Source organism: Poecilia mexicana, unplaced genomic scaffold, assembly GCF_051168715.1.
Source record: "Poecilia mexicana isolate PSO_F unplaced genomic scaffold, ASM5116871v1 scaffold_18, whole genome shotgun sequence".
NCBI lineage: Eukaryota > Metazoa > Chordata > Actinopteri > Cyprinodontiformes > Poeciliidae > Poecilia > Poecilia mexicana.
Genome location: NW_028263387.1, coordinates 20,423,212 through 20,438,106, shown reverse-complemented (window position 1 = coordinate 20,438,106; position 14,895 = coordinate 20,423,212). Strand labels below are relative to the sequence as shown.

The window sequence follows — 14,895 nt, the reverse complement described above, 5'->3', positions numbered from 1 at the left end:
CAGAGCAAAAGAGGACAGTAACTGATTTTGACTTTTGCAGAGGCGGATCAGATCGGCTTCACATTTAGCCATCAGTTGATCACCGATTTCCCAAAATCTGCGTCAATTTATTGTCGCACCCTGAGTTAAATTGAACCTTTTGAATTTTTGAAACAACTTTTTCTATAAGTTCTGTTTCCACAGACTGCAAATATGTAAGTATGAACAAGTTGAGTAAACATGCCAGCCTTAACCAATCATAAAGGCAGCAGAACCAAGACACGAGTTGATTGGAGCTGTCCAGAAAATCTGTAATATTTTAAAAGCCGTTTGTTAAGTGAGTTCAGTGGTTTTAATGTACTTTAATGCAGTTATACTGTCATTTTTAATGTACTGAAGTGGGAATATTTTGCAAAGCGGTTTTTCTTAAAGACCCTGATTGGGCCTTTAATATTTAGATCTGTGAGCCTGAGGTTTGTTGTTAAGGTTTGTGACCTACTTGTTTTTTTTTCTCTCTTTTGTTCCGTTAGAAGGGTGGTAAGGAGACAATCCTGGAGGAAGATTTGGACTTTAAGGGCATCGAGGACGAGGATGAGGACGACGGCTTCCTTGATGCAGAGAGGAACAATGGAGACGGAGATAAAGACAAGGGTGAGCAAAAATAAAACGGAGTGCCTCGTAACCCAGAGAGGAATACAAAGGAAAACCCAGCGATCCTCATTCAAACTCTCTTTTCTGCTCGTTTAGAGAGTAAAGACTCCCTTCCTGCTGCAGGGGAAGAAAAGATGAAGCCAGCACCACCTTCCTCCTCCTCCTCCTCCTCCCCCCCAGCCCACTGTGCCCCGCCATCACTGGAGCTCCAACCAGGAAGTGCTGGTCAGGTGATGGAGAACTCTCAGATGAACAACAGCCACTCTGTCAAGGCCGGCAGCGCCTCTGCTGATGGTGGGTTTCTAAAGACAGAAGCTTCTGGACGTGTTCTTTTTAAATTATCCTTAGTTTGTTTAATCTGAAGTAGCGTCTACTTGGATTTAATCTGAAACCAGGTGTTTTTATTTAGTCTCCAAACGAGGGACAGGTTCTGATTTGTGGCTCTGGTCGTCGAGGATTCAGTTTGGTTTTGACTGGGTATATTTTTATCCCCGGTCATCCAACACTCTGTTTACTGGTTGTGCTGGACGGGCCCCGGAGCCGGCAGGCGGCTCTGCTGCTCCTCATCAGACGAGCTAAAAATAGCCGCCATTGTTGAACTGCTTGTTGTTTTTTTGTTTTTCCCTGTGTCAGACCTGGCCTCGGTGGGGGGCTCCAAGGCCCAGCTCAGCCCCAGCGTCGCCGCCGGCAACGCCTCCACCTCCTCCTCCAGCCTACCTCCCCCACCCTCCTCCTCTGCTGCTCCGCTCCTCCCTCCTTCTGGAGGAGACCCCGAGGACGATGAAGGCCTGAAACACTTGCAACAGGTTTGGATGCCAAAATAAATAGTTTGAGTATTTCCAGCGTTGACGTCGCAGCCAGCCCGACTGGTGTGTGCAGTTTGGCTGCGGGCGCCCAGCGCCGGGCTGTTTGTGTAAACAGGAGGGTCTCCGTGTTGCTGCTTCCAGCGTCAGGAGGAACACGCAGTCCCCGACACGTCGGCAGCGACAGGAACGAGATTAAAAAGAGTGAAATGAAAAAACAACACGGCTCCATTCCCAGACTGTTTGGAAGCTGTTTTGGTTTCAGAGCCCGGCCGTCTCAAAGCTTCTAGAAATGTGTAGCTCATCTGTTTAAAGTGAAAAGTAAAGAAATAGAAGATTGTTTCTGTCTGACTTCCTCTGTCATATTCTTCCTCCAGTCATTCCTTTTTTTTTTTGTGTCCTTTTTAGGGCTGTTGTAAACGAATATTTTAGTAATCGAGTAATCTATCGATTATTCTTACGATTAATCGAGTAATCGGATAAAAAAAATTATAAAATGAAATATTGGTAAATCTGGCATAATACCGGTGTTACTATCAGATATCAATATCAGTCCAATTTTTCATATTTGAGCATCCCTAACAGTTGCTTTTTTGTAGTTTAGAAAACTAACCTGTAACAATAATAGCTCACTTTCTAAGTTAACCAGAAGAAAAGTTATAGAAAAATCTGAAATTATATTGAATTTAATAACAAAGAGGCAGGCTCACAAATATGCTTATAAAAAATGTCTACAATCCAGCTTTTAGTTTATGTATTCATCTTCAGTGAGTTTAATAGATTAATTAAACTCACCTTGCCACCTAACCTGTCACGCTTTGGGTTTGAAAATACGGGAAATGCCGCCTGGACTGGGAGGAGAGGGCGAATGAACGAACGTAAGATGGGGTGGAGGGGAGGAAATAGACCAGCGGACTGACGAACCGTTAGACCGGGGGACGAACACGGGGGGAAGCAATACGGGATATTTACGACACCTTCACTGGTCACACTCAGAAACTCATCTACCAGCCATGTACGATGCGCTCCGCCACCCGTTTCTTCAGACCGGGATATGAAATTTATTGTGCGGTTCGTCGGTAAAGCTACATTTACTCGGTAAGCATCAGCTACTCAGCCGCCCGCCCTGTTCAGGCTATCCGCTCACCTCAGCGCTCTTCCCGCCGTTCGCTTTCAACCAGCAGCCCCGGAGGAGAAATGCTGCCGTACTCCAGGCATTCCCCCAGTCATTTTAAGGATGCTTATTGGTTCCCCAAAAACGATAAAAAGTCGGGCATTATCATCAATCAATAAAATCCCTACGGGCCAATCTTGAAGATTGGACTTTATGCCGCTGAGACTTAGCTTTTGTCAACAACTCAGAGGCGGAAGTGAGAGCTCCGCGCGACGCAAATGAAGTCCCGGCCGGAACACGGTGCGCTAACTAATAAAACATAAATTAACGAAGCTTCGACGCAGGTAAATTTTCCTCGAGGAATTTTAGTAATCGAGGTACTCGAATCATTCGAGGAATCGTTTCAGCCCTAGTCCTTTTCTATCCTGGCTTTGTGTTTCTTCAATTTTTTGTCCTTTTCTTCCTTTGTCCTTGTGTCCCAACATGTCGTTTTTGTCTACCCTGGATCTGTATCCTTCTTTCTTTTTTCCTCTTCCTGGTCTTATATTCCTTCCTTCCTTTCTCTTTGTCCTTGTGTCCCTTCATTTATTTATTTTTTTGCCTACTCAAGCTTTGTCTTTACTACCTTGAGTCCTACTTCCTTTCCTGCACCCTCCTTGTGTCTTTCCACCTTTACATCCCACAGTAATGTTGTCAACCTGGCAGGTTGGTTTTCGGGTTGCGCAGTGGAAGCGAATGCTAAGTGCTGACCCTGCTCTGACCTTTGTGCAGGAGGCAGAGAAGATGGTGGCGTCGCTGCAGGACACGTCCATGGAGGAGGAATGCTTCACGCATTCTCTGCAGCAGCAGCAGGAGAGCCGGAACACGGCGGCCGCTCTGCCGCTGTCTCACGAAGCCGCCATGAAGTGGTTCTACAAAGACCCGCAGGGAGAGATCCAGGGTACGGTTTCCTCACTGCGACCTGTGAACGTGGCTAACCTGACCTGCAGCCTAACCTGCGAGTCTCCTCTGCTCTGCAGGGCCGTTCACTACGGTGGAGATGTGCGAGTGGTTCCAGGCCGGCTACTTCACCATGACGCTGCTGGTGAAGCGGGGCTGCGACGAGGGCTTCCAGCCCCTGGGGGACGTCATCAAGATGTGGGGCCGCGTGCCCTTTGCCCCCGGGCCCTCGCCACCGCCGCTGCTGGTGAGGCAGCTCCCGCCAACGCAGCGCTCGCAGACCAGCCGGGGGTCCGCTGGGACGGTGGGTTTCACCCCAGACCGAGGGGTTTCTTTCCTCTTCAGCTCAGAAACGGAGCAGGATGTTTTACTCACCAGCATCGTGTTTAACTGCAGTCAGTCATCCTGACGCACGGCTGGGCTGTAAAATGATTTTTACCCATTGAAATTTTGGTTTTTGAAGATAAAACTTTTGGAAAATGTATATTTTTTCCCTAACCAATGCACTGTTTAGGTTTCCAAAGTTCAGAGTGGTTACAGCACACTCAGGGCGGCCATCTTGTTTAACAAACGCATTTTACAACTTCTATTTATTTGGACTTTGAATTTGAATTCAGGTCAGCTCTGCTGCAAAATACATGCAATAAGTTTTATTTTCTTATTTACTCATCAGGATAATGTTGTAGTTTTACCAGAATTAAGTCTCACTTTTACAAAAACTTCAACACACAAAAAAAAGTACAAAACATAAAAATGAGGAATGTTAAGCATCTTGTGAACTTTGGTATGTGTTTTACTGACAATAATTTAAGACTGAAGTGGTAAAGCTAAGTATTTGTATTCAGTTTTATCAGTAGCAGTAATTTGAACTGATTGTGTAAATGAGTCTGGATGAGAAGAACTTAGAAATGTATTAAAACCTCGCAAGGTGAGAACAGAAATACAGAGTCAAGGGGTCTGTCAGTCTGGATCTGGCTTCCTTTCATAGGTTCTGGTCAGAGAAGAGAGACTTGATTGGACAATAGGTGTGAATCCCTGATTGTTCTGTGGAGCCCAACACAGATGGTCTGGCCATTTGTCTATTGTTAAGGAAAGGAGGTTGTTCTCTGATGCTGAAGATAAGTTCTACGATGGGGGAGCAACACTTAGATGGTCTCCAGGATCAAGGAGCTCCTGCTGTTATACGGCACCGTAGAGGTTTATATGAGAGCAGCTTGACCAATCTCATGATGAGAGGGGTGAGGGGCACGTCATCATAAAATGAGTCTGTTTGGAAGAAAGATCTACACAAACTGAGCTGGAAAAGTCAGATGATTAATAACTGTGTACAAGTTGTTGTTTTTTTCTCATCGCAATAAATTTTCTTAAAATTTCAAGATGTTTTTTGCAAATTGCATCTTTTTTCTGCTAATATTGTGACTATATTCTGGTAATTAAACAAAAATTCTCATGGTTGGGCCCTAAAACGCTGCCATTCAACTCCCAGAAGGGATGACTTGAATAAAAGCCACGTTTTGAAAATATAAAATTTCCTGTTTTAGAGAAGGAAGTGAAGAAAAAAAAATCTCCCAGCCCTACTCTAGTGTTAAATTGAAGGATCTTTTATGGTGATATTTATTTCATTTTTTTGTGTGATGAAGCTGAAGATGCGTCGTCATGACAGCCGAGTTTCCATGTTGGCTCTTTCAGGGGAACCTGGACCAGGAGCGGCTAAAGAAGCAGCAGGAGCTGGCGACGGCAGCTCTCTATCAGCAGCTCCAGCAGCAGCAGCTATTCCAGCTCATTAACAGGTTCCCTCTCAGTTCCCCTTTGGAATAAATCAAGTTTTATTGACTGAATTGAACGTTTAGTGACTTAGCTGCCGTCTCCTGAGCCATGTGGACCTGTATGTGTGCTGCAGGTGCAGTGAGCAGGGTATGATGCCTTCGATGAACCGGTCGATGTCAGTGCCAGATACAGGGCCCTTGTGGGACATGCATACCTCAGCTTCACAGTCGTCAGGTACAGTCGGGACCGTTCGCTTCACGATGCAAACAAAACATCTGATGAAATGGAAACTAATCGTTTTTATTCCCACTCAGGCGGTGAAGCCAGTCTTTGGGACTTAACGATGAATCCTAATACTCAGGGTCCAACTCTTGAACAGCTTCAGAAGGTCAGCTCCACTCAAACCGTGCTGTGACTGTGTCGGTGTTGACGTACAGAGTGTGGCTGCCGTCGTATCGCCCAGCCGCAGTTTGCGTTCTCGCGTGTTAAAACGTTTCTCTTTATTTCGACGTCTGCCCGCCAGCTCCAGGAGAGGCGAGACGCCGAACTCAGGGCGAAGCGCGAGGAGGAGGAGCAGCGCAAGAGGAGGGAGGAGAAGAGGAGGCAGCAGCAGGAGGAGCAGAAACGGAGGGAGGAGGAGGAGCTCTACAGACGCAAGCAGGTGAGGAGGAGCAGCTTTAACGATCAGTCAGAAATCACAAAGGTGGCGAAATACAGTCTGATCACATGTAACTCAACAACAAACTAAGCAAGAACTATTTTAATGAAACAAAGTAATCAGATTGTTTTTTTTTTTAAAGGAACGGGATTTTAAGTCCAAAACTTGAAATGTTTTTTTCTTGTTAAATGAAAGGCAACCAGTTTGCTTACTATTTTGGACTCGATTGAAGAAAATTGAAAAGAAATTTATGTAATTTATCAGCAATAAAAACACGATTTAGGTCCGTCTTGATTTGTAAATGCTGGTTGTGTTAAGACGGCAATTAAAAATCTGCTTAAAAGCAGATTTGGGTGCACCAGGCTGCTCTTTAGAGTACAAATCAATGACTAGTTACTATGACAACAGAAAGGATGATCACTTTGTGTTGCTTCTCACATTTTTGTTGGTTTGAAACTTGTAGTTTTGTCCTAATTTATTTAATTTTTGTTTTCAGTGGGTCACACAAAATCAATCCTGTGGCTTCAAATGGGACCCAATTCCTACTTTAATTAAATTTAATTCCTTTAACATTGAGGCATTCCTCAGCTGTAACTTTTTATTAAAAATCACAGATTAACTTACTAGAGCTTATCATTTATTTCGGTTATAAATTTAGTTAATCTTTAAAAGTCTTGAATGTATCTTGCAGTAACACTGAGTAACTTAAACCGTATTTCTCAGTTTAAAAACATTATATAGTAAAATATAATTTCGGCTGTTTTTAAACGGTAAAACATGTTTTGTGTGTTTTCTGCTGGCAGCAGCGTCAGCAGCAGGAACTGCTCATGAAGCTGCTGCAGCAGCAGCAGCAGTCGTCCCAGCAGCAGGGACCTGCAGTGGGGGGCTCAGGGTGGAGCAGTTCGCCCTCTTCTGGCCTCTCTAAGCCGGGGAAGTCTCTGACCATGCTGGAGATGCAGGAGGCCGAGCGCATCTTAAAGCAGCAGCAGCAGCGAGCGCAGCAGCAGAGAGTGAGTTCCTGCTTTGGCACGAATGTGGGACGTTGTTGGAAACAGAACACACACCGACGCATCTTGTCTAATATTCGCCTCGCAGCATCCTGGGCTGTCCATGGGGAGCTCCTCCATGGGCGGGCAGTGGGCCGACGGCGTGGGCATGTGGGGCGGTCCCGGCGGTCTGGAGGGCAAGGGAGGAAGCGGCGGCTCCTCCAGCAGCATGGGGATGTGGGACGAGGCGGTGAAGAACCAGGCCGGCCTGCGGGGGAACACCAACAACAACCTGGGCCTGAAGAACAGCCGCAGCAGCCCCTCTCTGACGTACGCCACGCTAAACGGTCCACTCGGCACCAAATGAAACCCACTCACCCACTTCTTCATCACAGATCCTTTGGTTTTCTCTCGTAGCGATCAGTACATGATGCGCCGTAAGAGAACGGAGGACGAGGAGAAGCTGCTGAAGCTGCTGCAGGGCATGAAGCCTCAGGACGGCTTCACCACCTGGTGTGAACAGATGCTGCACGCTCTCAACACCTCTGCCAACAACTCCTCTTCCTCTCTGGATGGTAGGAACGCCACCATTTTATCCATTAAGCTTTGCCAAGAGGCGGGGAGAGTTCAACCTAAATTTAGTTCAGCGCATTGAAGACTCGTCACCATCATCTGCACCGTTGCTGCTATTGATTGCAGCCCTGCAATCTCACGTTTCGGGTTATTTTCGTAGCCCGGCTGACATTTTGTGGATGTAGAGTCGTCTGCCGAACATGAATGACGTCAACGTTTAAAAGTTTGAAAGAAACTGAGCTGAAGACAGAAAAGTGATAACTTTACATATGGATAGGGCTGCAACTAACGTCTATTTTAGTAATCGATTAATTCTTCGATTATTCTGACAATCAGAAATAGATTAAAAGATGCAAATAAACACATAATCCAATTTCTTTTTTTGAAACCATCACTGTCATTTTTGTCAGTTTGGGCTAAAACAGATAAAGGTTTTTATCTTGGGGGCAAAATTTATTAATATTTTTTGTACAGTTTTGCTTAATTACAGCTCTGAATATGTTTTTTTAATCAACAAATGGGCTTTTTATTGAATCTGTACACTCCACTTAACAATTAATCAACTACCAAATTAGTAGACAATCATTTCAGTAATTGATTAACCACAATTAATCAATTCAGCACTACATAACTGAGACATTAGTGGATAGCAGACCACCTGTAGGAAAGTCGTGATGGCAAAGTGTCAAACTCTGATTTCATTAGTAAACAGGAGATTTATCTGGTGGTTTGTTCAGGCAGCAGGAAATCCAGACATCTGTAGCTTGGAGGCGTAACGGTCCGCCACTCCACTCTGATTTATACCGTCAGAGTCGATGGCTGTGAATGTCAAAGACGAAAACAACAGTTTGCAGCTGACTTTAGAGTGGTCCTGCTGCCTCTGGTAACCATGGTAACCTTGTGTGTCCGTCCAGTCGCCACCATCGTGGCGTACCTGAAGGAGGTGGAGTCTCCCTATGCAGTGCTGGATTTCATCCGGTCCTACCTTGGGGACACAGTGGAAGCCAAAGAGTTCGCCAAACAGTTTCTGGAGCGACGTGCCAAACAGAAAGCCAACCAACAGAGACAGCAGCAACAGGTACGGCTTTTATAGACGATGCATTTCAGAAATATGACGCACAATAAAGCTTGTTGAGGTAGAAATATTAGACTTAATTTCTAGTAGCTGGACAGAGTAGCACATATTTTCCTAATATCATCCAGTCTTGCATACAAAAATATGTTGTTGATATATCTTAAGCATTAATTTTGATAATTGACGATTTTTACAAAGGTGTGAAGTTCTGATGTATGAAAGGATAAAATCTAGGTTAAAAAAATCAATTCTAATGATTCACTTGGATAAAGTCATTTATCATGTTGTTGTATTGAATCTATGAAAGCTTGTAATTAAATGTTCAGGAATGTTTTATGTCCTGTCTGGCTGTTTGTTTTTCCAGCTATCAAAAGAAGTGGGTGGGTTGAACATGAACTTCCCTCTGCAGGTAAATTCACTTATTTCTACAAGCTCACAGTAATGGACATGAATGACTCAGTGGTTTGGTGGGATCTTTTATTGCTCAGTTTCCACAAGGCTGCTGCATATTTTAACTCAACAAACACAAAGATCACATCAGATTCTTTAGTTTTTAAAGCAACATTAGTAAATAGAGGCTTTTAGAAAGACAAAAATGTTCTTTTAGAAACATATATACACTATTTGATACAAATGAGTTGTTCTAGCTGATAGAAGTGAGGTCATGTGGGTAATTTCTGTTTGTTTGTTTCACTTTAAGGACTCGATGCGAGGTATGAATCCAAGCACTCTGCAGTCCATGTTTCAGGCCAACCACATGGGCAAAGCTGGTCTCTATGACAACCAGGGAGGAAAGATGAAGAAGAAACCACCCATGATGCTGCACTCTGATCCCAGCATCTTAGGTAAGCGACACCAGCCACTTTGATATGAATTGAATTGGGCATGGGCTGTATTTTAACTGGATGAGAAATTTAAACAACATGCTTATCCGTTTCATTTTGCTGCAGTGACAGTTTGAGATAAATTCAAACTTTCTGTTTGCTTTCCATAAATGTAAAGTTAGAAAAAAAAAAAGATCGCTTTAATAAGGAATTACATAATGGTATGTTCATTTCAAAGTTGATTCTTGCTCAAAAGGCTGCACACAAGTGGGTTGACTGGATTGTTTGTTTTACACACCCACACACACTTGTGTTTTCTCTCCCTGCAACACCGGGAGCATTAACACAAAGACCAGCAGCCTGTTATAAAACCCAAGCATATTTTTCTAACACATGTAAACAGAGGCTTGAAAATGTTGCACAAAGGGCAGCAATTTTTTCTATTAATACTCACTTCTCCCTTCTCTGTGCAGCAGGGCTGGATGGTACATTTTAACTAATATATGCAATATTTCCATCAGCCTAGAGAGGTTTGTGGTTCTTTATGATGACCACAGGAAATCCAGTTGATTTTTGCTGCCTTGAAAGATTAAAACACGGATAAAAAGCTACAGATAAAAAGAGGATTACTCCAAGAAACGGTTCTACATGTTGTTTCTGTTAATACATAAGCATTAACAATGTATTAACTCATAAAGTCAAAAGGATTTTTTATTTCACTTTATGTTCTTTTTGGTGCATGGATGGCATCACTATTACATCACCTTTAAAACCTAATCAATTCAGTCTGTTTTTTGGATTTCTGACTACAATGGTTCCCCATTAGCCCATTTGTGGTTCAGTATTTGCTGATTTTTTTGTAAAGCAACATGAGAGCTTGAAACATGCTGGTACGCTGCTTCTTGACACGCTACTATGAAACAGCCAATCCAGGAGCACCATGTGTTTTCCTTGGCTGTGATTGGCTGAACCCCAAAGAGTGGCGATGAGGAAGGCTGTAGATGTTAGCTTCTGCAGTAAAAACACCGTTGATGCATTTTAGTGTACACTTGGTGTTAAACTACTAAAATAGGGAGTTACGAACATTTTTAGAGGACTGAAGTTCTTACAGAATTTAGCTAATAGCAAAATAAATACTGAAATAATTAGGAATTGAACATACAGTAACTTAAAGTTCTTATTTAATGAAATTTGCACCTAATATATTAACATCTGTTTAGAATTGTGTATACATAGTCTTGTTTTCATTGTGTACAAATATCATTATTTACTCATTGCATTGTGACATTTTTGTCAGTTAAAGCGAGCAGGGAAGCCTGAACTTTAACTTCCTGGTTATGATGAGTAGAAAATGACTGCAGTGTGTAATAAAATCAGTCCATGCCCAAATTCGATACAAAAAAGTGTAAAAATTAAGCGATATGGAACGACATGCGTCAGGCGTGCGTTCATCTTGTAGAAACTGTGTGACCTAAGCGTTGCGTTGTGTGTGTCCCCTGCAGGGTACTCATTCCACAACACGGGCGAATGTCTGAGCATGAATGAGCTGGAGATGGTGGAGGATTACTGATGTGACGCAGCGCAGCAGCAATAGCTACCTGAGGCCTTTTCTGTCTTTTAATCAGACAAACCTGATGACGAATGTGCACTGCTGGGGAACCGAGGGGTGGTGGGGGGGGGGAATCGGTTTGGGTCGGGTTCTGGAAGGGAAGGGAGCAAAGCATGAGAGACGGTGAAGGGTTAATCCCTTTATCTCCCTCTGGTTATGTAAAAAAAAGAAAAACCAGGGCTCCCTGCTGCACCAGTTGATCACTAGAGCACGGGAGAGGGGGCGGGTGAGCCGGGGGGAGGCGAGGAGGGGGTTTCCTCTGGCACTCAAAAGTTTTAAGCACCTTATTCTGAACTAATGCACTTTATTGAGATGGGATTTGACTAGTTGTTTAATTTCATGTGTACATTTGTGTTTGGAGTCGATGCGCGCCTGACGACGCGTTTTTCGCACACGTCGCCGGCGCGCGTCTGAACTGGAAGCGGGCGGGGGGCTGGGGGGCAGGAGTCGGAGTCGACGGGACGAAGTTAGGTTTAGAAAAGTCAGGGGGACCTTTTTTGTTTCGGTTTGAACCGTATCAGAAAGCAAATCCTTTCTCAAAAGACAAACACTGTTGATATTTCTCTTGTTGAGCATTTTTTTTACATTTATATGAAAAGTAAAGCTATTGAAAAAAAAATGGAGTATAAAAAACTTGAAGATTTGCACTTGCCTAAAAAAGAAATGACAAAAAAAAACAACAAAAAAATGGGGTTAGTTTATAGCAGTGAATATTTTTGTGAATGTGTGCGAGCGAGTGTGATCCAGTCTGCACAATGTTCTTTTATTTTCCTGTTGCTTACCGAGATGTATGAAACATAAAAGAGGCCATTTTTTTTGTCTTATTTTGTTCAGTAATTTCTCCTCATGTTCAGAGTGTGAATGTGTGCACCCCGTTCTTTTTTTTTGTTATTTTTTCCAAACGGGGGATTTCATCTGTTTGTTCCGAGAGTGTGACTGAACCAGAGAGAGAGGGCAAACTGCACAAACATCCTTTCTCTCACCAGCTCTTCATCTTCAGATAGATTTAAAAAAAAAAAGAAAAAAAAAAAAGATGCATACATTTTGTAAATGTTAGCTTTGTTCTCATGACATGATGGCTCGCCGCTGGTTTATTTCCCTCTGCTTCTCTGCGGCCCTTAAAGGGCCGGCGGACGCAGCGGATCATGAGGGGGGGAGTTGGCGCGTGTGTGCATCAGAGTGAGATTTTCTAAGTGTGAATGAGAGTGTGTGTGTGCGCGTGTGTTTTCAGAGGATGTGTTCATTTACTGTTCATAGAAGTGAGTTAAGACTACAGGTACTCATTTTGTATGTGCTTTTTGTTTTCTACGTGTATGAATGCACATTTGTGCCTAAGAACTTTGATATAGGGTGCATGGCCATTGAGACATTAACTCTTTTCGAGAGCGGATGTGACGTGTGTCGGTGCTCAGCACATTGTATGTAAAGTTTGTAAGTTTATATCGTAAATATTTCTAGTTGTCTTTGGGGGGTGGGATGGGGTGTTTGGGGGTTTTTTTGGGGGTGGTGATCCATCAGAAAGGTTAGTCCAGTTCGTTTTTTTTGTTCTTTTTTTTTCCTGGGGTGTGATCACGTTGCCTTTTGTCAGCTCTCGATCTTGTGAATGAAAGGTGTCGAGTTTCTGACTCTGGAAAAAAAAAAAAATACAGCATCTTTTAATGTGCGACTGCACAGAAACGGTGCGAGAAATGTTAGCATATTGTGTTACTTACTCGTTGTTGCAATTTGATAATGACGAGTTGTTTTTTTTAATAAAAATATATATGGAATATATACATTATATACAAAGTTTAAAAAGTATTTGGACTAAGATAATGAGCACTTGGGGCTGCTATTTTTGTTGTGTGTTAATTTTTTTATTTCGTTTCCCTAATTTTTTTTGTTTCCTCGCCATGTGAAGTGTGTATTATTTTTTTATTTTTTTTCTTAAAACATTGAATGTATTCCAAAAAAAAAAAAAATTACAAACCCGTGCTGATAACAGATTTTGTTTTTCCTCAGAAGATTTCAAAAAAATGGAAACAAAACAGAAAAAATAGCTTCTAAGAGGTTTTCATTTACACAGCAGAGGAGAAGAAGAAGAAGAAATGGAAAATAAAAACTCTGGATGGACACAGTTGAACACACTGCCTCTAACAATCCTGGTCGTAGTGACTCAGAATTAAAAAGAAAGGACTTATTTTCTATTCCATACTGGAGCTTTGGTTGTTTACAAGCCACATGGATAACTGTGGGTGCAGTTTTGTTTAATTTTTTAAAGTTTTTTGTTGTCTTAGTTTTTGTTCCCACATGAGACGGGTGGGGTTTGCAAGTGCGCTTCTGCCATATGGACAATGAGTGGTGTTGGGGTCTTTTTTTTTGTTTTTGTTTTTTTTTTTTGCTTGAGGACGAGTGGCAGGAATCTGAACAGCATGGACAAACTCCTCTAAGTCGGCCTTGTTTATATATACATACATATATATATAAAAAAGAAACCTCGAGGATGGACTTTGTTTTCTGGATTGCAGGGCTGAAAGAGCCTTGAGGGAACTGAGAGGCCAAAAAATGAATAAATAAATAAAAAGAGGAGGACACCTGATTTGTGCGCTCGTCTTCACCTCAACCCTTCCACGCACTCGCACCCTGCCCTCACCGACTCACCTATGCACTTTTGTTCATTCAAGCTGTGAGGTACAATTCTGGGGATGGGAGCACAATTTACAACAGGAGGATTGCTACGACTTTTGATTTAAGAAAAAGAAAAGAAAAAGTCGCCGAAAACGATATTCCCAAACTAAAAGCGAGAGACTTTGAGAAGCCCCGTTTTCTCCCACCTCCTGTATATAAGCATATTTTTGTATTACCTTTCAAAGTAGAACGAGAGAAAAAAAAATTGCAAATGGATGAAGGAAAAAAAAAATTCATGAGACGTTGGACTGAATGTTCCTCATGGAAAAGAAACCAATAGTTTTCAATAGTTTTAAGTGGACTCGCTGTGAGTTTCCCTTTATATGCCACTAACCTTGAAATAATTGGGGGATGGAAGGGAAACGAGCGCGGACTGAGGCGTTGGATATGCCTGCTGGTGGCTGCTTGTCAAAGCGGAGATTGGCGCGGCCACAAGAGTTTGATCAACTCGCACAGTCGAGAGCCGGACGCCGTTCTGAAGAGCCGTCGCCAAGGACGCTTCCACTTGGTTTTCCCCAACCTGACGACTGCCTTCAGAGCGGTGGAGCTCCTGCAGGAGGAGAGCTGCGTGGTAAGTTCTTTTAAAATATCTCACTTCATCAAGAAGCCAGTGTTGGATCTGTTGTTTTCAATTCATTGTCTACAAGTTTTACCCAAAATCTTTAACTTTTTTTTGGCGTGTATCCTGTAGAGTTTGATTTCCAAATTGTTTGCTTTTGGCTCCTCTTCTGGTTTTTATTGTTCTCGACCTTTAAAGACGACTTTTATCGTTACGTAGCGGGTGGTATTCAGTTGTACACCTCTGTTCACCCAAAATCTCTCAATTCGACTAGTGGATGGCAGTTCAGTTTACTTCAATAAAGACGAGCTGAAATATTTTTCTTTACACCAAAAAAAAGCATGTCTAAGATAAAGCAAACACTTTGGCAAAACTTTGAATGCACATGTCAAGTCTCTGGTTTGTTCCTGTATTCATCATCTGAGAAAATGCTGTTTTATGTACTGAACAGGAAATAATTATTCATGCTTTTGTTTCATCGACTGGTTCACTGTATGTAAAACCTCCTTAGAACGGCTGCAAGTTGTCTCGCAACCGTTCAAAACCTGGGATCCAGGGTTTTTTTTAAATATGCGAGTCCAATCTTAGTGGAACTACACTAGGTCTGATTTATTTTAGGGTGCAAATTAAAAATGTTCCTAAACATCCAAGCCAGTTTCCTTTCATTAAAGGGTGACAGTTGAGTTGTTCT

The 14,895-nt window shown here is 42.7% G+C and overlaps 1 protein-coding gene across 2 annotated transcripts in view; it reads left to right on the top strand.

Annotated features, from left to right (window-relative positions):
* The window catches only part of gigyf1a (GRB10 interacting GYF protein 1a), a 34,250-nt gene that overhangs the window by 16,121 nt on the left and 3,234 nt on the right, over positions 1–14,895 (top strand). Inside the window, exons 10-25 of one of the 2 annotated variants that reach the window (XM_088016190.1) lie at positions 510–630; positions 727–924; positions 1,264–1,436; positions 3,319–3,487; positions 3,567–3,790; positions 5,176–5,276; positions 5,387–5,487; positions 5,568–5,641; positions 5,777–5,914; positions 6,718–6,921; positions 7,007–7,227; positions 7,315–7,472; positions 8,385–8,548; positions 8,910–8,954; positions 9,246–9,390; positions 10,872–14,216. In XM_088016190.1, coding sequence (XP_087872316.1) covers positions 510–630; positions 727–924; positions 1,264–1,436; positions 3,319–3,487; positions 3,567–3,790; positions 5,176–5,276; positions 5,387–5,487; positions 5,568–5,641; positions 5,777–5,914; positions 6,718–6,921; positions 7,007–7,227; positions 7,315–7,472; positions 8,385–8,548; positions 8,910–8,954; positions 9,246–9,390; positions 10,872–10,939 — 2,304 coding nt within the window. In that variant the 3' untranslated portion in view covers positions 10,940–14,216. Of the gene's footprint in view, positions 1–509; positions 631–726; positions 925–1,263; positions 1,437–3,318; positions 3,488–3,566; positions 3,791–5,175; positions 5,277–5,386; positions 5,488–5,567; positions 5,642–5,776; positions 5,915–6,714; positions 6,922–7,006; positions 7,228–7,314; positions 7,473–8,384; positions 8,549–8,909; positions 8,955–9,245; positions 9,391–10,871; positions 14,217–14,895 lie in introns of both variants that reach the window. The other variant, XM_015010477.2, reaches the window with a different exon arrangement.